Below are 27,703 nucleotides of genomic sequence, written 5' to 3'. Positions count from 1 at the left end.
TAAGCTTACAAAGTAAGTTTATGGCTAAGTGCCCTTCTGTCTTTCAATTTCTGAATAACACTTCTTAAATTGTCTTAGCCTGCTCAAAATGTTTCTAATGTGATCACAGAAGATGGATGAATTATGGTAAGGGATTTTTTTATAATGGAAATGACAATTCTGTCCTTTATTGTAATACTTCATTCGGGACATAACTAAAACTTTCAGCTCTCCAGGAATTACCCTGCATTTGGTAGCTAACTAGAGGAAGTTTCACTGACTGGACACAACTTAGTGAAGTTGTTCTATAGCCAAAAAGAAAGAAGTCATATATACTCAAAAGAACTGCCATTCCAGGACACAGATATCACTGTATAGAGGTATTTGGATATATGTATATATGTACGTTACCCCCAGGTTTAAATCCTAAGCATCTGCTTCCTGCCCTTTTGAGTCAGCAGTCTTTTGAGCATTCTTTTCCTAGCCTTGACATTTAGATGGACATGCTCAGTGTTTAAACAATGCTTCTGCGGGTCTGAGCACCATTGGTTCGCTCATCAGCAGCTTACATTTATTTGCCTTTTTTTTAAATAAGTGTACATATCGCTGTAATAAGGAACCTGGTGTCCTTCAGTTATTTTGGATTCAACTGCTCTAGCAAGTACAGGAAGTTCTTACCAATGGTAATTGGGACCAGAGCTATGCATTCATAAGGTGCAACATCATGCGACTGTGCTGACTTACAATACCAGTTCCAACAGTCCCAGTTGCCACTGTTAGGTGAATCCCATACGGTTACAGCATCCCACAGTCATGTGATTGCCATTTGCAACTTCCTGCCAGCTTCCCCATTGACTTTGCTTGTTGGAAGCCAGCAGTGAATGTCATAAATGACGATCACATGACTGCAGAATGCTGCAACATCATAATTGCAAGCCAGTTGTTAAGCATCCAAATTGCAATCACATGACTGTGGGGATGAAATCACATGACTGTGGGAACAAAATGACATCTGCAACTACAAGGACCCATTGTAGGTAATCCTCATTCAGTGCTGTTATAACTTCTTACTTTGTTGAATGAGTAGATGTTAAGTGAGGACTACCTGTATTAATGATGGGATGTGATTCTGGGAATCATAGGCCAAAAGATGTAGATAGCACATATCCTTGAAACAGTTTCACTTTATAAACAGTTTCACCCTCTGGGGGTATTGGGCAGCATATAAATTTAACAAACAAATAATAAATGAATGAATGAATAAATACATAAATAAATAATTTCCAAAATGTATATATGTATTTATGCTATTCACTTCTATAGTGCCTTCTGATCACACATTAGATGCCCATTTTATCAATGGGGAATTTATCTTTATTTCTTGCTGAAAGCATGATTTTTTTTTGCAGCTAGTCAAGAGCAAACAGAACCTAAAATATAACCTATATTCTCTGTCATAGCACCTGTCATGTGGAATAGACAGAAATCCTTATGGCTCCTATCCTGGTGAGATTCAGGAAGCTACTAAAGATCTGAAGTTTTGCCAGGGATTAGGATAGGATGGGTGTTGAAATGTCTAGATTTTTATCTAAGTATTTATTGTCTTTCAGATGTGCATGAGCTATGCTTTATTGTTTTCTTGTTTTCCTGCTTTTAACATTATAAGCTGCCCAGAGTCTTATGGAATTAGGCAGCCTCTAAATTGTGTAAGTAAATATATAAAGATAACGTAAATTAGGAACATTAGCCAATTGACTTTTCCCTTTACTTTAAACCTTGTTGTTCCCTTTGCTTTCTGGATGATAGGAGTTTATACTGTGCTCTACAGTGCTGTGCAACACAGCACTGATAAAGAAAAAACAATTTATAATCCAACTATCTTTGTTAACTTTCTGGTGGATGCAGTATATGAGGCACAAATTATAAATATATTCCTCCTACTGCAATTTTTCTATAAGCCAATGCCCAAAAGCTAGAAGTGAATTGAATAAATTTTACCATTTTTTTCTTAGAAGTTTTTGCAAATTTGCAAATTATTCAGTTCTGCCTGATTCTGTTTATGTTGCTTAATTCTGGGTAAATGACTGGTAACTAGACTACTATCCTATTACTTCCTTATGTGGGAATAAGCCTCACAGAATTCAACAGATTTGCATCTAAATAGGAATGCATAGGATTGGACTATGCAAATAGCAATTTATAATGTGCATCCTTACAAAAATTACGTTGGCCATAAAAAGAGAAGAGGGTGGGGGGAGATCTTTTCAAAGCTCTTATGCTATATTATTTGCATGATACTCTAGACCAGGGGGCCTCAAACTTTTTAAACAGGGGGCCAGTTCATGGTCCCTCAGAATGTTGGGGGGCTGGACTGTAGTTTGAAAAAAACATGAGGAGAGGAGGAGAGCCGCCGGACCCGGCATATCTGTCATGTAGAATAGTCCGGCTCTGCGATCTTCCTCCTCATGCATCTCCTGCAGCTCCCGGCACAGCCCTGACACTTCCGCTTCTGACAGACAGTAGCGGTGGCCAATCAGGCAGGCGGGCCGGATAAATGACCCTGTCGGGCTGTATCTGGCCCGTGGGCCGTAGTTTGAGAACCCCTGCTCTAGACAGTTGAGTAGCATTTTCTGTAAGGAAGCTATGTGCTGCTTGGAAGTAAGACACATTGAATGCATTTCTACCTTCATGGGAAAGCCAAGGAGTGTGTTTATAACTGATATTCTTGCTTATTTATGTAGAAAATGAAGTATGCAGCTAATGTTCTTCCTTATTTTAGAAGTCACATTTGTTTTGAACTAAGCTACCTTTTTATGCCCATCATAATTGAATTATGACCTTCAAAACCTTCCAGAACTAGGTAAAAAGGGTTCTCAATCTCTAATGTAAACAAAAATAAAAAAGTATTCCATGTCTTTTTGGCTATCTTTTTAGGCCATTAAAGACAAATTACTGTAGATGCTTTAAAACTCTGTGTGAGTGTGTGTGTGTGTGTGTGTATGTAAGCAGTAATCTTCCTTTTATGATTATTATAAAACAAATATCCCATAACCAAATATTAATAATTTCATCCACATCATTCATTATATTTTGTAGTTAAATCTACCTATTAAAACATGCTGTTTCTAATCACATTTTTCTGTAGAATTGAACTGAGTTATGAATTCTAAAACTGGACTGATTTAAGTGAGATACACAATAGTGGAGAAAAGCAGCCTAGGTCTTATTATACCTAATATAAAAGCCACTCAAGACATATCAGGTACCAAGACAGCAAAGGCTGCTAAAATATTCATGTTACACATAATGTAACCAACAGGGAGGCAGGTATATCATTTGCAAATACTGGGTAAATAAATAATGTTGATAGCTTGTGGGTATATATTAAGAATCAGATTCCTGATGAAAAAGTTTAAATAATTTTGGTCTGTTTTTAGACTTCAGGTAGAACCTTTCAATTCAATGGTACTTAAGCTAAACATGATACATGAGGCTGCTTTTTCCAGTTAGTCTGGGCCCAATCAGATGCTTGTTGAATTTCAAATTTAGAACCTTATGACTGGAAAGATGTCATCATTTAACCACTTTATGTAATTATTAATTAGGTATAGAAATTATAAACATAACATTTTATTTGTAGTAATGACATGGAAATAATACAATTTTATAAAATTGATCATGTGCTATCAAGTTGGTATCAACTCTTAGCAACACATAGATAGTTTATAAAATGTGAATGTAGTGAATGATGTGAATGATGCTTTTCAAATTGTCCTAATTCTGACAAACAACTCAACTAAAGTTGTTTTAGTATCCATATACAAAGTCCAGAGCATTTATTTTCTATGACTTATACTTAGACAACCTTAGGTGAAAACAGGATAAAGGTCTCAGAACCTGGATATCAGTTCTGTGCAAAACAATATGAGTAGAACATACTAAAGAAAAATTATGTTAAAGAAAAATATTAGTTCTTTGTTTAATTGTTGTGATTCATAATTGTGGTTAAATGCTATTTCCAGAAAACCATCTTTAGGCAGATTTAAATAAAAATAAAATGATATATGATCCAGTGATGCATTTTAGCCTAAAAAAAATCAAAACTTCTTCCACACAATAATGAAACTTGAGCTCATAGTGACAGACCAGGAAAAGGTTCTTGGAATCTGAGTAGACAGCTTTAATAGAATGGCCAAACCTAATGTATAACTGTGGTTAAAAAAAAGAGCAAATTCTGTGATTAGAATAATTATAAACAGAATTGAAAGAACTACCAATAAAGTAATGCCTGTAGTAATCTAATTATCCATAATTTGTGGTAAGACCATATTTGAAATGTTGTGAACAGTTCAGGTCATCACTCCTTAAAAACAATACTAGAACTAGAAGAGGTGTTAAAAAAAGGGGGGGAAGGTAAATAAATTGGTTAGGGTACTAGAACAGTTCCCTAGGGAATCATGATACATTAAATCATGTATATGTAATGTGGCATATGTGACGTGGACAGAGATAAGTTTTGCTCATGTCTCACTATATCCAAATTCAAAGTTTCACTGAAATCAAGTTCAGAGCAATTCATGAGTGACGGAAGAGAATACTTCTTTATATGCAGTGCACAGCTAAACTGTATCAATCTATGAATTTGTGCCAGTAGTTATGGCAGCCAGTTTGGATGTTTTCAAAAAGAGATTATACAGTTTCATGGAGGATCAGGTTATCAATTGCTACCAATACTAATGGATGTTTATTACCTCCTTTTTTGCATGCTTTTAATGTATTTGCTAGGAAATAATCGTATTCTCCTCCAATCCAAGCTTGTGACCTTCCCAAATACATCCAATTGGCCACTGAATTAAATCAGCCTATGGCTTCATGCAGCAGGGCTCTTATGTTTTTAACATAAATTAACCTAAATCTCCTTTACAGTGAACCTATAATTATAATGAGTTGGGTATCTCATTTCCAGCCCAATAAGTTTTATTTTATTGCTTTATTATTTTTAATTTTCCTTTGTATTGGAGGTTTTTAAGCCTTGTTAGCCACCCAAAGTCACCTGGCAAGTGGACAACCATATAAATGATCAAATAAATAGCTAAACAACTAAATATAATTGCATTCTGTGCCAGTGTTAATTTTTGAATGTCTCTTCCTCGAATTCTATGGTCCATAGGTTATCAATCTGTTTACCACCATAATTCTGTCTTTACTGCAACAGTATATTGCATTTTAAATACTTAATAGAATTTGCATTTGGGGATTAGGATGCAAAAATCATGTGACTACAGGAAATAAAACATTATTAAGGGAAAATGTATTTCTTCTTCTTCCTTTCCATTTGAAAGTGATGTTAGGTTGTTAAGGTCTCCATTTGGAATGGGGCTTAGCATAAATTGAGTCACATTCTTTCTTCCCTGCTGTGGAAATTTTCCATATATAGAACAAAGTTTGAATGATTTTACTCTTAAGGCTGAAAAGAAGTCTCTGCTGAATGTTCATCTGTCTTGATAAGCTTTGTTTAAGCCTACTGCCTGATTCTAACTGCTGTACTCACTTTTAATCTGCCACAATAACGACTAAAGCCCCCTTACCCCGGAGATGGGATTAGAATGGGCTTGCACTAAAGGCAGGATTGTATTTTTCTGGGAAATTTTTGTTATTACTTGTAACAAATTAGCCATAACTATTAGATATAACTATAACTATTAGCATATTAGATACAGTAATTTGCTTTTCTCTCCCTATCTTTCTTTCTTTTTTTTTTCTGCCTCTCCTTTTTTGGTATTACCTGCTTGGTTTTTAGAACTCTTTATCCAGAAACAGTTCTAAATTCTGAAGAGATATACCCATAGATTATTTGCTAGTTAATAAAAAATCCTTGATATTTCTTTAAAAAGATGTTTGATATTCTGATACATGGAAACAACAGTAACAACAACAACAAAAACGTGACCACAAAATGTCTAATGTATTCATTATTTGCATTTGCACAGATTAGTATATCTTATACTTCTTGAAATCAAAATTTAAAAAAATGTTAGTTTAGGAATCATGTGTAAGCACCAGTTGAATGCGTCCCTTAGTTTTTAATAGAAGTTGATATATTTCTTGTAAGTGTATTATTGTTGAAGGTTCACATTTGTAATGTTAATATTAAATAAGAAAGGAAATTAGTGTACAAACAATTCTGGGAAATGCAGACAGTATCTATAGCCAGATGGAATTTCCCTAAACAGAGCTCAGTGCTATTTTGCTGTTAATTTTTTATAAGAGTCCCTGAGTTTGCATCTTATGTTGTGATAAGGATTACCAGTGAAGCATAATAATGTAATAAAAGGGCAAAGTGTCCAGCCAAATTTGTCTGGTTATGATTGTGGTGGTGGTGGTATGTTCAGCGGTAGAAAGAATAAATCAAATGCAGATATTTCTGCATGAAAATTTTGACTTTTATTAGTGATAGGGTGCTAAAGGTGACTTTGACAGTGTGAAAATGGGATAAAGAAAGGCATATGCTATAAATTATATGTAGTCTCCTTAGACATCTGATAGGAGCTTCTAAATATGGAGCAGCTGATTTCAAGAAACTTGGGATCCATTTCCCATGCAAATGGATAATTTTTCATTGATCCAGTTTCGTATATAATAAACATCTGGATCTACAACCACTTTAAGGTCACATTGAACTCTATAGTGAGTATGGAACACATAATAGTTTATACTATAACAGATTATTGTTAAAAAACAGCCAACAGCTCTTCTGAGAAGAGCTTTGGTAACTTAGAATACAGATAAAACAAATTAATCCCAGATTTAACCTAGCATAGAGGATATGGAAAAATAATAAAGGATACTTTTCATAGATCATAAGAGAAGATTCACCCAGTTCTTATTCTTAGCCTGTAAATAAAATTGGGCCAAACAAAATAAATGAAGGAAAGTGGTTATTCATGCCTGCAAGTATGGACTGAAGGGAGCAAAGACAGGATATTAAGAGAAGGGATCAGTATCATGTAAATGGGTACAAAATCAGTGGCAAAAACATCGAGAGGTTGACTAGATTGCTGCATTATTATCACTATCAATAACAGTTCTGACATGTTAGTTGAAATTAATCCATTAATTTACATGTTATACTTTGTAACATAAATCTATAATTATAATTTATGTTTCAAATTAATCTTTCTTCAGCAGGCGTTCACGAGTCATTCACAAGAAAGCCTGAAACATTGAAGAAAATTCATTTTTGCAGTTCAATGAGATATAAAGACAATTCCATAGGAATTGTATGATTTTTATAGATCATTAGATAACTCATTAATAGTGAAAAGAACATACAGGTTGTGGACTGAATACAAAATTATTGTGCTATTTTTCAATATGACAGTTAATGCAAATATATGAACATCACAAATGATTTTCAAAACAATTATTACTGACAATTGTAGCTTGAATGCTGGATTAGGACTTGGGAGTCACAAGTTCATAACCACCCAAGCTATAAAGTTCACTGTGAGAAACCACCTCAACTCAGAATTCTTATGGAGGAGAGGAAAGCCCTATAATCATTTGTATCGCATCCAGTCACATAGCACTGATAAAGCCCAAGAATTATAGATTCCTATTTCAGGGCACTTCTGATTTTGAAAATATCCACAAAATAAGCAACAGAACAATGGAGAATAAAATATAGGAATTAAAAAAAATGTTCTGAAAAAGCAAAAAAAGAGTTAAGCTATATGTTCTTGTTCACAGTATGTCATAATTTATTCAGTAAATAATCTTTTCTGTTGCTGTACAAATGCTGTTTGCACATTTATCTGTTCCAAGTGAAGCAAACATCACCTGGTTAGATAAAATGTAAATTATTTTAGAAATTTCAACTGCATCAGGCTTGCTGATTAATATTCAGAATAATTATGTTTAGCTTTGTTCGTATTGTAAAACCCTAATGACATCCATATTCCATTAACAAACCTCTGAAATTCAAATAGACAGCTAATTTGGAAGTCCCTGGCATGGCTATTTTAAAATTTCCAAAATGTTGTGAGTTCATAAATCATTTTCCAAGTATTTCAGATGGATACAACACAAGAATAGTTTTGTAAACTTTTCTTTAATATTAGGGTCCTGTGGATACTTTCTGAAGGAGGGCCACTCATACCATGGCACCCAGACGTTCTGGTCCTGATTTCCATGGTGGTCCTGAAGAGCATTCAGTAACAAAGTAGAACTCCTAATAAAGTTAAAGTATATTTTAGAAATGTGTTATATAACAAAACTTCAGCGTATATTCCAGTGTCTTAAATATCAGTTTCCTAATATTGTTTAAAGTATAAACCATTAAAAACTTGAGTAAATCCAAATATTATAATCTGATTCTTAAAATGCATTCAAATGGCCACCAGCTAAGTCTTTTTCAGAATATTACATACAGAAGACAGGTATCAAAGTTCCTACCTTTATTTTTTAATTATGGCAAATTGTTTTCCTGCTTTATCTGATATATTTCTTCAGTTTGATCCTGATACAAAGTTAGCCTTAGTTTCTTAATTTCAGTATCCCAATAGAGGAAAAACTTATGAATACTGGTATTCTCATTCAAATTACTATGGAATTGGATTTCTTCAAAAGAGCAGCTTATAAATTGTATTACCCTACTGAAATGTATTTTGGTGAAATATGAAAAAAACGTTTTTCACTCTTTTCAATTAATACAGTTATACAGATCTTATTGTTAAAGAATTTGTTAGGAAGCAGAGATTTCTCCATTTAGTTTGCAAGTTATAAGATGTATATTTAAAAATCCTGGAGAAGTGGGAGGTTGGACTGGCTGCAATGAATAATATGCAGTTTGTTGAAACAGGCACTTCTAACCAGGTAAGCCCTTAGAGGTTCATGTTGAACCAGAAGGTGCATAGAAGTGACTGTAACTTAATAGCTTTATTTCTAGTAAAACTCAGGAGGAACATTTGGCTAAATTCCTGTGTCAACACAACTCCTCTCCTCCTCTTGATGTCAAATAGCCATAGAGGTTTTTGTCTGAGGCTTTGTCTTTGAGTCTTTCCCAGGAAAGAACAATGTGGCCCTTGGGGAGGAAAGAAAAAACCCACTCCAGAATGGAGTGAAGTCTTCCAGTGTTCAAGAAGGAAAGAATCAATCACAAACAGGCTTGTAGGTACAAATGTAAGCCAGATTGAGTGGTGATGATACAATGATAATGATTAAATTTTAGATGTATTCAAAGCTCTCCTCAGTTCCTTTCACAACTATTTTTCCATGAGGCTCAGTCTCTATTTTGGATTAGTTTACCTGTGGTTTGTTTGTTTATACATGCTTTTTTCATGCATAAAAATCCATTTTTTTTCTCCAAGTCCAATACCCATGTAGGTTTCCCTTTGCTGCTATGTACTTGCAAATGAAGTAAATACTTTTGATGTAAGTTTGTGTCTTCAGGGTTTAGTCTGGTGACATGCTGCAGATGGGCTAAGTGTTTGCAATTTGACTACAAGCTGTGCTTAAGCTGCCCTTGTGTTGTTCTTTCCCCCCCCCCCCCCAGTAAAGATTCATTAAACAAATCAGATTTCATTTCTCGCAGCTTATACAAAGTATTTATGAATTTATAAAACAAGCACATTAAAATGTTTTTGAAAGACATTTTGCTTAGATTTAAGTCTTATCAATCAATCAAATCTTTATTACTGTCATAGACCAGCATATAAATCCTACAATGTTAAGAGGGAATGAAAGTTTGTTTTACCTTATACCAAAATTACATAGGATTTCATTCATAATCTGGTAACAGTCACTGAAAACTATGTTTTAGAAATGTGTTTGGAAAAGAGTTGGGAACAGGAGCTGCAACTATCCTGATATTAGAGAGAGTCTTGTAATCCTCCTTTTAGCAGATTCAAGAAATTCCAAGAAGAAAAGGGAACTGGCAAAATATTAGGAAATATACTTCCTAGTTTGTATGATGTGGACAACAGTTTGTTGTCTTGAAAATAGCAGCTAGATTAGAGATTGTAGGTTCCTAGAAAGTATGAGCATCCTTGGGATAAAACTAAGCATTGGATGCATGCTGGCTAAAGTGTACCAAACCTAATTAGTACTGTCCTTACTGTTTGTGGCAAGGGAGGCAATCTTTTCTATTGTTTATCCTCATGTTCCACTTATCCCAGCACACCATTTTTGAGGCACATATCCTCATGGCATTGCCTGTGTTTCAGCTCCCTGTGGAGGCAGCCCAGAGTAATGTTTAGCTATTACAGGGTGAAAATGGTTCCCCCTCCCCTATTCTTTTTTCTTTTTTTGGTAACAACATCTAGGGCTCCTCAGTTTGGAAGATGATGCTGGCACTGGAGAACACTCCCAAGCTTCTACTGATTGCCTAAGGGTGCTGCAGGCATTGTAATTCCATTGCCATTTTGTCTTGGCTGTAAGACAGACTGAACTTCTGCCTTACATATCCTCTTTTTTTCTTAATGGGAATTTTGGCACTTCAGAAGGTAGTTGATATACCCATTTTTACACCAAATTCCTTTAATTAGTTGTTTGTTTGTTAAAGTAGGCCTATCAGTCTCCTTGTAGGTCATCAAAACTGAAATTTAAATGGACTGCCAGTTCTTCAATCATGGATTTCTTGTGCATGTGTTGAGGTAACATAATTTCTTATCTGCTGTTTGCATAATATTGCTTATGCTGAAAGGAATATGAGATATGTGTATACCTGTAAGTCAGACAGAGCAAAACCAACGTTGTGAACCCTACTGATTACTTATTTAAAGTTTCAGTGATCTATACTCTATAACATATAGATTTTTCTTCTTTTCAACTGTTTCTTGCTCTCAGGTTGCCATATCCTAAATAATTAAAATGTAAATAATGTAAATAAACTGTTTTACAAGAGCAAATTTCTTTATTTTTTTTATAGTTAAGGGTTAAACAAAGTGATTCAGGAGAGAGCATCAGAATACCCTTGCCTGTTTCAATGGCCATAGAACATCTGTACTTATTGAATATTGTTGTTCATAATTAAATGGTTTATATGTTAAATTGCCTTCCAAAATACAGAAGTAGGAAAAAAAACTATGAAAGAGGAAAGTGAAACATAGGATATATTTAATGTATATTAATAATTTTGCTATAATTATTGTGAAATATGAAAGTAATCACAGCTGATATTTGCTCTGACAAGTGTTCTATGACCTATGGAATATATAGCTCTCTCTCTCTGTGTACATGAGTATGTGTATGTTTGTGTCTGTGATACATATAAATATATAGATATATAGTTAGATGTAGGTATGTAAGTATATTGATATATATTTTATTCCTTTTAATCTATGTAATTGAGACCATTTAAAATATCTTGATAATTTTCTTACTTCTGTCCTCCTACTCCATGAATTCTCAAATGATTAATTAGAAGAGCCTCAATTATGGCTGAGTAGAAGCACAAATAGAAATCAAATAGTTTTATTTTCCATGCACACAAATATACACAAATTTAAACTGATTTCTTTTTTATATTTGCCTTTGATATATATTAGTTTGCTGTCAGATCGCTATTATTTTAATATTCTAATCTGGTATGGTGCAATTTAGAAGAAGGAATATATGTATCTAAATATATAGGTAAAAATTAACATGCCACCAGCAGCTCAGATTTTCCAGCTGCCCTTAGAACCAGCGGGGTGAAGGTGTTGAACTAGGAGCATGGAAATTTCAACCATGAAAGTTAACTCAGTAACTTTTGGCCAGTTACTGTCTTTCAACCCAACCTACCTCACAGGATTATTGTTGTAAGAAAAAATGAAAGGAAGGAGCACTATGTATGCTACCTTACGTTCCTGAATGAAAAGTAGGATATACATCTAACAAATATTTTTTTAAAAAATTAGCAGATGCACTATTATTTTCCTTGAATTATTTGAAAGTATAAATAGTTCAATTCAGTTTTTAAATTATATTTTTATTCTTAGTTTGCCTGGTTTTGCTGTAAGGCAGGAACCTTGCTGTACACCTACATAATAGAGATAAATCCAAGTTAACAAAACATTGCTGAACACTAAATTGGTAAAATTAATTTGGGTGTGTGTGTGTGTGTGTGTGTTTCTGCTGCGTGTTATATTTATATTACATAATCCACTTAAAAACAAGTTTTGTAGGAACACTTAAAAGAAAATATTATCAGTTCTTAATCATTAGATTTGTGAACTCAAGCCAATCATTGCTTTTTAGTTATCTGCAAGACAGGGTCAGTTTAGAAGTATGGAAGTCATACTGTCTTCACTAGAAGAAATATTTAGCTATAATTTAGCGTTTAGTCATACTGTAATTGTCTTGCCGAGACAAATAGTTTTCTTAAAAAATGTTTCCTAAATTAAAAAAAACAACAACAGGAAAAGCAAGTATGTATTTTGATTACATTTCAATTGTAACTTATTAAAATGTTTTAACATATTAAAAGTTAAATATGTACTTTAAAATGCTTCCATATAGTTTCAGTATGATGATTAAGTATATTAAAAACATTGATCTTTTTACATTTTTCTTGGATCCATTTATGGATGTATGCTACAGCTAGGCTTGTTCTTAAAAACATAACTTGTACAGAATGCATCTAGTATATAAATTCAATAAAGACATTCCAGTGTCTTTTTTATAGCATTCCTTTGAAATGTTTGTGAGCTGAGTATGAAGATGAATATGGTTTCCAACTTTCAGTTTATTGTTCCAAATACCAAATTACTCACTCTTCCTCTATCTCATTGTGTTCCTCTATTTAAAAAATGTACAGTCCGTAGGGTAGAAGTCAAATTAACATTCAAAGTTTCTCACCATTACTATGTGTACTGACTTTCTATGCTATTCTAGTATTAAGAATTTATCACTTTGCAAAGTAACTTAAAAACAGAGAGGGCAGGAATTATATCAAACATGTCCTTCAATCACATAATTAATTTCTCAGCATTCTTTTTCAAGTGTAATCTTAGCTTTCTTTCACATTGATAAAATTTGTTACTGATCTACTAAGATCTCTGTAAAAATCATTAGTATCTATTACATTTCACTGCTAGGATGTCTTTTTTACATGATAAATTTGCTCTGGGAATGAATGGTATGCAAAGCAAAAGGAGAATCACACAGTTTCACTGTTATACTATGTCTTTAGAGTGAATAAGTAATGATGACAATTGAAGAATTGAGTGGCAATCCTTAAAAAAAACATGTGCAAGTTAACAAACATACATACATACAAAACATCTCTTTTTTAGTTTTTAGCTTTCAGTTATTCCATATTTTCCACCTTAATGAAAGATTTCCACCTTAATGAAAGATTTCTTAGTACTGTTTTGTATTGCTTTGTTTTATCTCCTTTTCTGTGACCTCCTGTTATGACATTTTTGGTACAGCCCAATATATAATATGAATATAGTAATAAAAATTAAAAGAAATAAAAATCTACCCATTTTTGAGTGGGAAGAAATTGGAAAGCAGAAATCTTTTATTTAAATATGAAAGATGTTAAATAGATCTTTTTATTTCGGTAGCTTACCATGAAGAAATATAGACCCTAGGAAAGTAAATAGACACATTTCAGAAATAATGTGAAAAATTACAAATAGGTACTCTCTTGAAAATAAATTGCTTGTATACTTCCTCCACATCATTATTTCAAGTTATTTGATATATTTGGTCAAATGTTGTAGTCTTGTTTAATTAATTAAATACAAAAAAATCCCAATAATTCCTGTGGGGAAGACCAATAGAAGGATCTAGCTACTTTATGCCTTGAAAACACTGCAGCCCAGGAGCTGAAAGTTGTCTAAAACTGGACTTCCTGCAGTTAGGGAAACAAACTATCCTCACATCCTCAGAATTGCAGCATTTGAAGAAAAGAGAAATTATTATTAGTGCATATTTAAATAATACCACACCTAAGCCACAAGTTAACTTTTTCTACACCTTTAGAAACTACGGTGTTATTTTAATGTAGTATACATTAAATACATGATTGCTTATCTGGGTGGTGATTGCCTCACCAGCAATCATCACCCAGATAAGCAAAGGTTACCCAGGCACACAATCAAGCAGTAAACATATGCTAATCAAGGAACTACCAGAGGGCAAAACAAAACCCCCACCCCCACCAGCACTGGCAAGGCAGGCCAGAGTATATAAATAGAGAGCAAACCCCATCCCATTATAGCACTGAAGATGCTACCTAGCCGGGTAATGAAATGTTTACAAGAAAAGAACCAAGCTCAGAGAACCCCAAGGACTCCACAGTTCAACCCTGAGCTACACATATTCGCCTCTATTAGTAATTGTGGTCCATTGGATCCTTTAAATGGAGATTTATTAAATCAAGATTTTGTTGTATTCAAACTAGAATGTATCCAATTTGAAAGTGTTTAAAATGAGCTGGCTCTGAATACTTCTGTCACATCTCTTCCTAAAAGAATTCTTCCTTTTTTTTCTTTTTTTCTTTTAACATGCAGAAAACACATATATTCAAATTCATACAGTTTTGAGATGCAATATATATTACTTAAGGATACAGGAAATCTTATAGGTTAATTTCCTATGATTGGTAATAGTTGCTGCAAGCCGCAGTTTACCTCCTGACCAAATACAGATTTAATTGCCATAAAAAGAAACATTAAAGAGAACGCAAGATTTTAGGATTCATATTTGGTTCTAAAAGGAATGAGAGTCTTTATCAAACCCATTCCCAAGAATGTTTCACACATGTTAAGTGGTTTAATAGAATTATTGTAAAAGAAAGGGTCAATCGTGTTCAGATATGAGTGTTATTTTGGGGGGAAAAAAGTCTTAGCCACTGGCCTGTTAAAATTATTGTTAATGATTCATAGAAAGAAGATATACATAAACATGCATACATACATATACTGTGTACTTAGTTTATCATTGCCTGCACTGACTGGACAAAAACTCTCAGAGGTTTAGATAAGAATATTGTTCCAATCTGACCAGCATCTCTGCTAGAAATTGAACCTGAGAAATCTTGCATTATGGCCAGTTTGTCCCTTTTGCTTCTTCCACCATACAGTCTGAGACACATTCATTCCCCATTCACACATTCATGGACTGATCTTTATAATTCCATATCCTTTTACTCCTCAAATTCTACATTCAGCAAGAGGTCTGCTGACTTCGTTTGTGTTCTTAATTAATTTTTTTTTAAAGCCTTGAAAATTTATGCTACGCTGCATAAAAGGCAGCAATTCTCTGGAAAGGTTGATAAATGATTCAAACAATTATGAACGGTATTAATTTCAAGGAGAGCTAAACAGGGCAATATGAGGGGCTGTGACTTTGGGGAGAAAAAAGAACTTACTCAGTTCCCTGCTTTTCAAGCAGCATGAGAAACACATAACTCCACTCTTTGTTATATCACTACACACTCAGTGGGCTTTCAAAGGCATTTTGGTGTCAAGAGTATTGCTAACTACTTATCCACACTTGTGGCTGTTCTTGTGGTTCTTGGCTGAATGCCCAGTTTGCCTGTCATTCATAGGGCTTCCCCACTCATCCCCCACCAGCCCCATTCTTCTTGATAACAGATATGCTCAGGCTGCAGGAACACATGCTTCTGGCTGCTGTGTGATGCATAGTGATTCATAGAAGGAATTGTCTTATTTTGTGAAATAAAAGCACTGCCTGCCCCATGCCTGAGACCTAGACAGGATGTCAGAGAAAGCTTGTCTTTACTGCTGGCTCACATTAAATTGACACGGTGCTTATGTTTACTGTGTGTTTTGCATTTCCCTCCCCTGCTTGCCATATAAACCCTTGCACAAACTGATGTGACAGAATATTTACACTTACAAATGAGTTTGTTTCAATCATGGAAGCCAAGCTGGGAAATACTAAGTCCATCTTTGTTTGGGAATTCAAATCAGGAAGTATACATTGGGATAGGAAGGTTTGGATTACTCTTTGGAACTAATTTTTGTTTCATTAGACCAGTGTTTCTCAACCTTGGCAATTTGAAGACGTGTGGACTTCAACTCCCAGAATTCCTTGGGTGGGGAATTCTGGAAGTTGAAGTCCACATATCTTCAAGTTGCCAACCTGTGTCAGAACTGGGATTTCCAACCCATCCACCCTGCACCCAAGCCTACATATTTATGGAAACTATGGTAGGAATAAGTGATGCAAATAAGAATATGATGTTCATCTTTTTCCACACATCTATAAGGAAAATATTGTTGACCTACTAATAATTTGGTTTCCCTTCCCACAAACTAGTGCTTTTTCTGTTAAAAAAAATGTTATTTTTTTAAAAAATTCATGGAAGTACAAAATTATATGGCTTTTCTAAAAACAGCACAAAATAGTTTAGAGTTCCTTTTACAAATGTAATTATAACACCTATTTTCAATAATTTTAATCACTAATGTTAGATTTTATTTTATTTTATTTCTTGAGGAAATATACTGGATCTATAACTTTGGTATAGCTATAAAATAAAGATTGCATTGTCAACAATTGGCATTTTGGTGTGAAAATGTTTTTATAGCTTTTCATATCTCATATATGAATCATTTATAAACCAGAATAGATTTTGGCTACATACAGTATGTATGATGAAGTATTCTGGATGCAATTTAAAATACAGATCCTAGGCTGTTGAATTCTAAATACTGTCTTTGAAAAGAAGATGCAACCATTTTTTTTTAATAGATTTCTTGAAGTTTTAACTTCATTGAAATTGTGAGTGATTGGGAACAAAAGTGATTTCAAAGAACACATAAAAATGGGCTGCAACAATCATAATTAATAAGAATACTGGTTTGCAACAATAATAATAAAATAAGAAAGAGAAGGTGGAGGAGGAAGAGGTTTTTCTCTCCATATTTGTAGTCACAAATTTTGCTCGCTAGGATAAGTGAAATAGAATTTAACATCCTATTTTTTTGTTTGTTTTATTCAAATATTTATGGTGAAAGGAGATGACAAATAATAAATAGCTAAATTCAAAACAATAAATAAAAACCTATTAAGACAACTGAGACAATAGCAAGAAACAAGAAAAAGGTATAGCAGAAAGAAGATAGTTCAAATTATTTTGGAAAATGAAAGGAGTTTTGCCTGTGGTAAACAGAGAATGAGAGAGGCCTTAGGCAGACTGCCCAGGAAAACATATGAAAGATGCTGTAGGTACTTGGGCCCTAAGCCATTTATGATAACATAAGCATTGACTGAGTAAGGATTTGGGCATGTTTTTAGCCAATCTTAATCCAGCACCTTCTATATAGGTATCTGAAATGATCTCATGTTCCTCTCTACGCAAACTCCTAGCCTCTTGAAAGCCTCTTGCCATTCTGTGCAAAAAGTACATTCACTAGAAACTCCCAGACTTTTATTCTTCTGTGGAGGCTTAGGCCTTCAAGTGGAAAAGAAAGATATAATAATTTGCCCCCATTTAACTAGTCACTGTCTTTTTTCCTTAACAGAATGCCAGTAGTATCCAAATAAACAAATAAACAAATAAATGTAAGACATCTGGTGGCCTCTTTCTACTTGAGTCACAATCCATCTGTAAGTCTCTGATGAGGCACATGCGTAAGACCGCTGTGGTTAGAAGAAAGAATTATCAAATAGAGTTTTGCCTTGCCAGTGCAAACTATATTTACCACATTTAAGCTAGCTCAGCATATTTGTGGCTTTTTCCCTTGCTTTCACAAGACAGTTGAAAATATTGTAGAGAAGGAGTATTGTTTCTACTTTGTAAGTGAATGATTTCACAATTTTGCTCAGCGCATAGCAAGCTATGGAAATATTAATATTAAAAGATAGAAGAGCAGTACCAAATTTGGATTTTACTTTTTAAAAATGTATATACTAGTAGAATTTTCAGGACTGAATTTTAAAACAGTGGTACTGTACAAAAGGAATCTCATTCTAATTATTTATTTTTCCAGTTGTGCAAGGCATATGGTGAAGTGAAACAGCAACTGGAAAAACAGGTCTACTTGGCAAGTCACCCCCAAAGCCTTTCTCAGTTTTTCGACCTTTGAGGGTTTTGAAGGACTAAGGATATTAGAAGGGAGGGGGGGACAGAAAAAAATATGTCATATGAGCGGTTTACTTGATTTTCCCTGAATCCAACCCATTTGCGGTTGCGCATTTCATACTTATGATTAGTATTGATTGTACTATCAGTGTCTTATTTATCCATATTAGAAGCTGTAAGATACTAGGAAATTAATCTTGTATATTGTGAAAAAAGCTGCATTTTTATGGCTGTATAAATAAGAATATATGTTTGTGTTTGTGACTGATCTCTCAGTAAAGTTACATGTAACTTTACATTGCTTAGCAGTCAACTAGTTTGACTACTAAGCACTGTCCTAGTATAGGTTTGGCTGCTTTACTTACACTGGCACACACAAGAGTCTTCAAGGATAAAGAATAATTTGGAGGGAACAAAGGGTCAACAAATTTGGACTAGGTAATTAGAAAGTCAGAGTCTGTAAGGAGTAGATTTTGTTCCCTTAGAATAAATTATCAGTTTGACAGTCTGAAAGTGTTAAGTTGATAAGTGACAGATCAGATGATAAACGATGAGGTCCTTGGCTTTGTGACTGAAGAAGCAGAGGTCAGAGCTGTAAAACGGTCAAGTGGTACTTTAACTAGACAGCAGATCTAATAGTAAAAGGCTGCAGAATCTGATTGACAAGAGCAAAGTTAAGCAGGAGACCTGGTGCTTAAATTTCATGAAAATAATAATTTTTAAAGAAAGCATAAAAGGACTGAGAGCAGAGGAAGACTTGTGCAACATCTTATCTTGTGGAGATGTATTGATAGCATCAAGTTCAGGAAAATCTGGTCTAGGGAAAAACCATTCCTGGAACTTATTCACTGGAGAAGATCAGAAAAAGTCCCTTAAGTTAACAAGAAAGATTACCAGGCATATATGATAGTGAAGCTTTTGCAATTTACTGTTTGAAAGTAATACTTATTTCATAGTCTCTGATGATAATGCCATCTTTTTATTTCAGTCATCCAAGCACCAGTGTTGTTGAGTAATGGTTAAGAGGTTGGCTGGTGCTAGGTTCAGGTCTGCCTTTAACCATGGAAGCAGTGAGTTTGGGCCAGTTACTCTTAATCTTATCTGTCTATCTAATTTGTATGTCATCCAAACTCTCAGTGACATTGGGTAGCTCACAACAGCTAAAACAAGAAATATACAATTCATAACAAGTGAAAAATAAAAATGTTGAGAATGATGAACTGGGCAGAAATGAAACTAAGGGGCTTCACTGTCTCTTGCCAAAGGCCTGGATGAACAACCAGGTCTTCAAGGTTCTTCTAAACAGCAGCAGGGGACATCTGGACCTCGGGGAAACCTCTTTCTAAGGAGAAGGCAATTCTATAGAAAAGGCACATGTCCAGCATCCTGATAGATGGTATTGTTTAATTCAAGGAACCTGGAGCACACTGACCCTGCAAGATTGAATTGACTGTGCAGATACCATGGGACACAGGCAGTCCCTCAAGTAACAAGGCCCTATGCCATGTTGTTGCTTTTGTGTGGAAAAAGGAGCATTGTCTATGCCACCTTGTACTCCTGAAAAAGGGATTTAGTTTAATGGCAACAATTAAAGCTTTATATTTTGATACAAATAAATATCAGATAGGCTAACCTATGCGCATCTATCCATCCATTCATTCAGTAGTGTTTAATGTAATCATGCCACCAATTAATTAATAGGCAAAGTTAATTGCCTACTGAGAAAATCTTTTAAAAAGCAAAAAGTTTTAAAAAGCAAAATGATCTGAATTGGTTTTTGTTTCCCTTTCAGATGAATTGGTAGACCTCTGAGTTTAAATGTGATTTCCAGTGCTGCTGTATATTACCAAGTTTATTGTATTTTCAAGTTATATTACACTGTCATACATTATTTATACTTATCCTTTTTTATTCATTCTGTGTGCTAGTTAGCCAGCCTTTATTTCGGTCAATTCTCTGTGTACTTACGGATTTTTGCCATATACTAACAACAATGTGTTGGTTACAAATGCCTTAGACTAAAAGGGATATCGTGAAGTTGGATCCTGCTGGTAAAATATCAGTGACTACCTGAAACATCAGTTATGCATGATATTATAGTATGAATAAATAAACTGGAGAGCTTCACAGCTGTTGTACCTTAAGATACAATCTGTTGAAATTTAATAAATTTCTTACTCTGTGTTAATTTAAAGGACAAGACTTGATTGGTAACTATAACACATAGTAGTGCTTTAACTTTCTTTTCGATGTATTATGGTGTTTCGATGTTTCAGGTAGTCACTGATATTTTACCAGCAGGATCCAACTTCACGATATCCCTTTTAGTCTAAGGCATTTGTAACCAACACATTGTTGTTAGTATATGGCAAAAATCCGTAAGTACACAGAGAATTGACCGAAATAAAGGCTGGCTAACTAGCACACAGAATGAATAAAAAAGGATAAGTATAAATAATGTATGACAGTGTAAGATAACTTGAAAATACAATAAACTTGGTAATATACAGCAGCACTGGAAATCACATTTAAACTCAATCACAAAGCCAAGGACCTCATCGTTTATGAGGTCAAACTGTCAAACTGATAATTTATTCTAAGGGAACAAAATCTACTCCTTACAGACTCTGACTTTCTAATTACCTAGTCCAAATTTGTTGACCCTTTGTTCCCTCCAAATTATTCTTTATCCTTGAAGACTCTTGTGTGTGCCAATGTAAGTAAAGCAGCCAAACCTATACTAGGACAGTGCTTAGTAGTCAAACTAGTTGACTGCTAAGCAATGTAAAGTTACATGTAACTTTACTGAGAGATCAGTCACAAACACAAACATATATTCTTATTTATACAGCCATAAAAATGCAGCTTTTTTCACAATATACAAGATTAATTTCCTAGTATCTTACAGCTTCTAATATGGATCACTACAAATCGGCAGTTCTTTTCTTTTTTAAAATGAACTTCTCAAGCAATTTAATTCTTTGAATGGCTGTTTAATATGTGATTTCATCCTTGGAGTGTTTTATTAAATGATAATTCAGTAATGCCTAGGCAAACTCCTAATTCAGAAGATTTAACCTGACTGTTAAAGTCTTCAGATGTAAATTTGGCATATGAGAATAAAACCCAACGAAGTATGCATTTGTATCTCATTTAATTCATTTGGTAGTTTATATATGTTCCCCCATCCCCCCCCCCAAATTCTCAATAATAGTCTAACATATCATGCATTGTTAATATGAGGCTAACAGAGAGAAAGGAATGTGTATGTCATCTTGACCTCCTTGGAGCAAAGGTGAAATCCAAATTAGTAATAAATAAAAATATTAAGCATTAAGAACTACATAGTATTTTCCTATTGAGTTTGGTATTTATTAAATTCATATTAACTGCATGCTACTGATATCTGATTCAATTTGAAATAAGATATATATTTATAGGATGATTTACTGGTCTTGTAGATCATATCCATGTCTACCATACTAGAAAGTATATAAATTAGTTTGAAGGCTAATATATATAAAAGCATAATTTTACAAAATAATGAGTGCTTATATATATATTTGGGTCATTTTAACTCATGTCTTTTAAATCAAGTTGAGGGAAAACTCAAGCGATTAGTGATGGAAGTGCTGAAATACAATCACTTTTCAGTCTGTCTACTTCTATTCTTCGACTTTTGAGTTGCTCCTTACTTGGCTTCTTTTTCATTTACTAATGTATTTGCTTTCTGTCTTTGCTGAAGGCAGTTCTATCACAACTATGCCATTATCTCCTTGGTGGTCTTCAGGTTTTGGTGACTAGTTATTGCTTAGGGCCCTCTGAGACTATCTTACTTTCACTATAGATATAAACCAGCTGTTGTCTGTCTATTCTTTATTGGGAGATAATTAGTATGTGTCTACCTAAGAATGGAAATCTAAGCCTTTTAAATGCTGCATCAGCAATCCTGTGAGAACTAAACAAACTTGCTTACGTAGAAGAAAGAGTAAACAGCTTCAGCAGATCTTTCAGATGCTACCATTAATGTCTCCAAAGAATGTAAACAGAACTTGTGAAAAATAAAATATGTTTGAGTTAAATGTGAAGAGATGAGTAGTTCCAAAAGGATGTTCAAATGACATGCTTCTAATACTAATTTTTAAGATTCCCAAGCTCGTTCATACAGAAGAGTCTATCGTGTCCCATTTTTATGCTAAAAGTTGCATTCCTTGTTTTAGTTGTAATACTTGCCAATATATAAATAGTCAGGGAGAATTTTACACCACCTTGTCTTTATGTCAGGCAGCATTTAATGGTTGAGTGATCTTGTGCCCTGGGTCTTGGCAGCTGTCCTCCAGAGGCCAACTTTTGCGGATTACATTGACAGTCAATCAGTGGACCATGTCCAATGTAAACTAGACTAGGACCATTTAAATTCAGTTACTATCAACAAGTCAAATTAGCTTTATGGGGGCTAGAGGCTTTTCTTGGATTTCATAACAATGTGGAATTTTAATAGGCACTGTCTTGTTTCTTGTTTTTGTTTGGGAAACTTCTTGACGGATTAAATGATGCACTATTTATATGAATTGTTATGAACATAAATAATTTGTACCACATACATTTATTCAATTAATTCTGGTTTTTCCTTACTTTTACCATAGGTGGAAATAACTCTGCAGGATGTTAATGACAATCCACCAGTGTTTCCTACAGATATGCTTGATCTGACTGTAGAAGAGAATATAGGGGATGGATCTAAAATAATGCAGCTAACAGCTACAGATGCTGATGAGGTAGGAAATAGCTACTTTTTTGAATGGTGAAACCATGTTGATGTTACAGTGATTTGAATCGCCAGACTGATTTTCTACACTATTCTCACTGAAAAGTTAGAGTTGTTGGGCAGTTAGGACAAGGAGTATGATTAGTAATGATTGCAAATGGAAATTGCAAATGGAATTTACCCATTGGCAAAAAAGCTATGCAGTTTTGAGAAGAAGCAATTTCAAGTACTTGTTATTAATTTCTGAAACAGAGTTTTTTCTTGATATCTGAACTGACCTCTGTTTTCTGAGTATGATGTGATTAGCCAGACTAGTTAAAGGTATCTTAAAACCTACTCTTTAAATATATAGAATAAATGTTCATATGACAGAATGTGATGACAGTGGGGACAGTAATTAACATTCACTATAAACCAGACTTCCCTACTCAGATGCTTCCAGTTGCACTGAATTCTCATCATTCCCAACCAGTATGCTGTATAAGAAATTTGAGGGCTCCCTGACCTACATGATATGGTCATGTGATCATTTAGTATCTTTTTGAGATTGGGTGTTAATGTATATTAGTAGTTTTATGGGAAAATCTTTAAATGTTAAAAATGTTAATGTAATGTTGAATTATATACCAAAACTTTGGATTTTGACTCTTTATCAAATGTGGTTGTACTGAGCATGGGAGGGTGGGGGATGGCAAAAAGAATTATATTAAGAAATTGGAAAAGTGATATTATTCTACATGTCAAGAAATGGTTATCGGAAATGTGTGATCTGTCTGTTTTGGAAAATGCAATATTTTCTACCAATCAAAAGATACAGCAGTATGTGTTAATATGGCAGAGATTATGTGATATCTTAGAATAATATCTTGTATTGCTCATATTATACACCAATTACTATTGTTAAGTATAAAATATAAGATAGGGTTTTTTTCCTTTTCTTTCTTAGTTTGTATTTCAGTTTGTTTAATTTTTTTAAAGTTTCCTTTTTTTAAGATTAAATATTGTTTTGTTACAAAAAATAAGATATTAAATTAAAAAAAATCATTCCCAACCAGTATACGGAAAGAATCAGAATGACTGACACTTGACAATGCAGTATATAAAGATGTCTATGCAGATTAGAGCCCTGCATGAAAAGGAAAATGCTAGATGTTCAAGTTGGCTTTAAGAAAGGCTGAGGAACAAGAGAAATTATTGCTGATGCATGCTAAATAATTAAGAAAGCCAAAGGATATCCAAAAGAAGTCAACATATGCTTCACTGATGCCTTTGATTGTGTCAGCCATGTCAAGCTATGGAATGTCCTTAGAAAAATGGGAGTCCCAGAACATCTGCTTGTCCTCATCCAAAACCTATACACAGGCCATGAACCCACAGTATGAACAGGACATGACAAAACAGTCTGACTCCAGGTTGGCAAACAAGTGAAACAAGGCGATATACTCTCCCCTTATTTTTTCAACCTATATGCTGAATATACTGTATATTGAGGAAATCTAGATTGGAAGAAGATGAATGTTGTTTAAAACTAGAAGAAGAAATATTAATTACCACACTGTGCTAATGACATATAGCTGAAAATGCAAAGGATCTGCAAGTTCTACTAATGAAAGTGCAAGGAGAAAACTGGAAAAACAGCACTACTGTGCATTTAAATATAAAGAATATTAAGCTAAAGACAACAGGTAGAACAACCAGCCTTAGAATTAAGAATGAAGATATTGAAGTGGTAGATAGCTTCTGTCTTTAAGGATTGACTATCAACAATAAAGGAACCAGCAGTCAAGAAATATGCTGCAGCACTTGGTGGGTAGCAGTGAAGGCTTTGGAAAAGATATCAAGTTGCCAAGATGTATTTATACCTACAAAGATCAGAATTGTGCAGGCAATAGTATTGTCAGGATTTTCTCATGGGAAAGAAGTTCATCCCGTTATCTGTACAACAATATTATGGCTATATGAGTCATGTGACAAATTTGTTATTGTTAGTGTAACTTGTGACTTGTGTGTTGTGCACGTATACTGCTATTTACTGCCACCTATTGGCGTGTGTATGCTAGTTACCCAGTGGGTGGGTATAGAGTGACAATATAACTGGAGTATGTATGCCCAGCTTTGTCAGTTGTAGTTGTAGTTGCAGTTGCAGTAGCAGTTGCAGTAGAGTGTTAGCCACTATGTAGGTATGGGTTATGTAGTTGTAACTAATAACCAAGTAGTGTACCTCTTCTCTAAGAGTTTTTGGCTAGAGACTTTATGTTTGTGGATAGTCTTGGATGCTGAATATATGAGAAGTGTTTTTTCCTATATTTTGTATACAACTTATATTTTATGAAGTTTTGCATTTTTATCAGTAAACAACCAGATAGTATATATTTTCTGGCTGTATTTTTTTGGAGAACAAGATATGGACATTGCAATTTGCAAACCTATCATGCTGGTGTGTATTTTTTCCCTGGGCAAAGGGTTTCTGGGAGCACTGCTGTACTCTCCTCAACAGGTATTCCCTGTGATACTTTCTGGAAACAAGGTTGGACTTTGAAGAAGCAGGATAGAAAGATTATTAATTCATTTGAACTTCTCAGAAAAGACTCCTGAGAATGCCACAGATAGCCAAGAATACAAACAAATAAATTGTAGAATAAATCAATTCAGAGTTCTCACTCAAGGCACAAATGACCAGTCTCAAACTGTAATATTTTTGAGACTCTATGCAAAGACCCAGATCCTTCAAGAAGTATATAATGCTGGAAAAAGTGGAAGGAAAAAGAAAACAACTGGCAACAAGATCACAATCACAATGAATGCACCATTAAGTAACTAAAATGCCAAGTTGAAGACAGGTCATCTTGAAAATCATTAAGGTTTGACACCAATCAATCAAAGAGGCTACTAGTGACCAGTGGAGTCTGGGCAATATTCTCCAAATATATCTCGGGTCATAGCCAGAATAGGTGATCTGACCTCACCTCTAAGACAAAGAATTGTAGGTTTTCATACCTTGCATAAGAGTTAACGTGAAAACCAGTCATTCTCAGGCCAGAATGATTTAACAATCCCACAATTGCTCAGCTTCAGTGCCAACTAAAGATTCCATTAATTTCTGAATAGGATTGAAAGAAAAAGCAACAAGTTTAAATTACTGTTGATATAAGTAGAGACTTTACCCTCACACTGGCCATCATCTATTTCATTTGGCTTAATTCTTGTTTGCAGTGAACTTTCTTATTTAACGAAGTCTGTGAAACTCCTGCCAAGTCCTAGCATCAAATCCTAAGATCCATGTAAAATCAGGAAGCTTGTGATTTATTGTCATTTTGGTCAGGATGACACTTTGAAGTTTTGGTGAAGCAGTGTCATCTTAAGGGTGAAAATACAGTATTAACTGTTATACTGGTATTCTTAATGCCATCTTTAGTCTGTTCTGTCATGGGTTGGATGAGGACAGGCTTCCGAAACCAAGGCAAAATATTCTGGTAGTCAGGTATGATTGTCCCATGATAAACTACAGGTGAGCACAGCATCATGTAGTTATATGAATTTTTCATTTATATTATGAAATCCATGAATACAAGAAAAGGTAGAGCTGCACCAAATTTTTGTTCATAAATGTATGAAGCAAAATCACATCTTCAGTGGTAAAACGTGTATTTAAAATTCTTATCTTTTGTATCTTGTTCCAAGATTTTCAATTATTGTACATACTGTATTTACATACAGTGTAGTACTTTGTATATACTCAGGATTTTTCCTGAAAAAGTTCCAGCCACTGAGAATCAAATAGACCATGGATTGGATCTTGACTTACACAAAATCCTCATGATAACTTAGGTCTACAATATTATTGTGTTACAGAATCTGCTTAACAATAAAACATCTTCATAACATCTCTTCACAGTGTTTTCTATCCATTTTCTTGCCACGGTTGGGGTGAGACAGCTGCTAGTATGATCAAAAGTATAGTTTATAGTTTATGTTTCAGATTATGGTTCTTTATCACTTTAATGATTCACAGGCTGAAAAGCCTTGTTTTGCATTTTTAAATAAATCTGTTTTAATGTAAAATTTGTAACTCAGTTGTTTACTGAAGATTTAGATGAAATGTAACTCATTTTAGTCTTTATTTATATTGTTTAGGGTGCAAATGCTCTGGTAACTTACACCATCATCAGTGGTGCAGATGACAGTTTTCATATTGATCCAGAATCAGGTGAATTGATAGCTATCAAGCGGTTGGATCGAGAACGCCGTTCCAAATATTCTCTGCTTGTTCGTGCTGATGATGGTCTACAGTCTTCAGATATGAGAATCAACATTACTGTTAGTGATATTAATGATCATATCCCAAAATTCTCCAAACTGTGGTATTCCTTTGATATAGCAGAAGATACTACTCCAGGTAAACAGAATACTTATTATTAAACTAATACAACTATTTTGACTAGTTAAATAGGTTCATAATTTTTTGGAGGTAAAAATAGATAGATAGATAGATAGATAGATAGATAGATAGATAGATAGATAGATAGATAGATAGATAGATGCAGATATAGTTAATGGTTTACTTGAATATCCGAGATCATTAATCTTTATTATCTGAGCTTTATGAGGGAGCAGGAAGTAAATTTAACCAAATTCACTCTATTATTATTCTTTTACTAGCATAAAAACTTACTAAAGAGACCTGTATTGTGTCTGCAGTACAATTTAATTCTTTATTTCTGAAATACAGAAAGAAATTCAGAGGAAGCACAGTGATAGCCACTGATATTTTATAACCTCTTATTATATAAGAAGGCTGCAATTAAAAAAAACAGTATGTTCTATTTTAAAAAAGCTGGGTAAATTCTGATTTATACTTTCTAAGGGCTCTTTGTAAATAGGGTAGTAGCCAATTTGAAATATGATTTTTCAAA

General features: G+C 34.1%; 1 protein-coding gene across 2 annotated transcripts in view; it reads left to right on the top strand.

Moving 5' to 3' along the window:
- Positions 1 to 27,703, top strand: part of FAT4 (FAT atypical cadherin 4) — a 126,333-nt gene that overhangs the window by 28,239 nt on the left and 70,391 nt on the right. For both annotated transcript variants that reach the window (XM_088132875.1, XM_088132874.1), the window contains exons 2-3: positions 22,669 to 22,800; positions 26,925 to 27,186. In XM_088132875.1, the coding sequence (XP_087989001.1) occupies positions 22,669 to 22,800; positions 26,925 to 27,186 (394 nt within the window). The remainder of the gene's footprint in view (positions 1 to 22,668; positions 22,801 to 26,924; positions 27,187 to 27,703) is intronic.

The sequence above is a fragment of the Python bivittatus genome, unplaced genomic scaffold (assembly GCF_059951505.1).
Source record: "Python bivittatus isolate LINGU-HERP-01145 unplaced genomic scaffold, Pbiv_v1 ctg000070_np1212, whole genome shotgun sequence".
In the NCBI taxonomy this organism is placed as follows: Eukaryota; Metazoa; Chordata; class Lepidosauria; order Squamata; family Pythonidae; genus Python; species Python bivittatus.
Note: the sequence above shows the minus strand (reverse complement) of the source record. Positions and strands in the feature narration are given on the sequence as shown.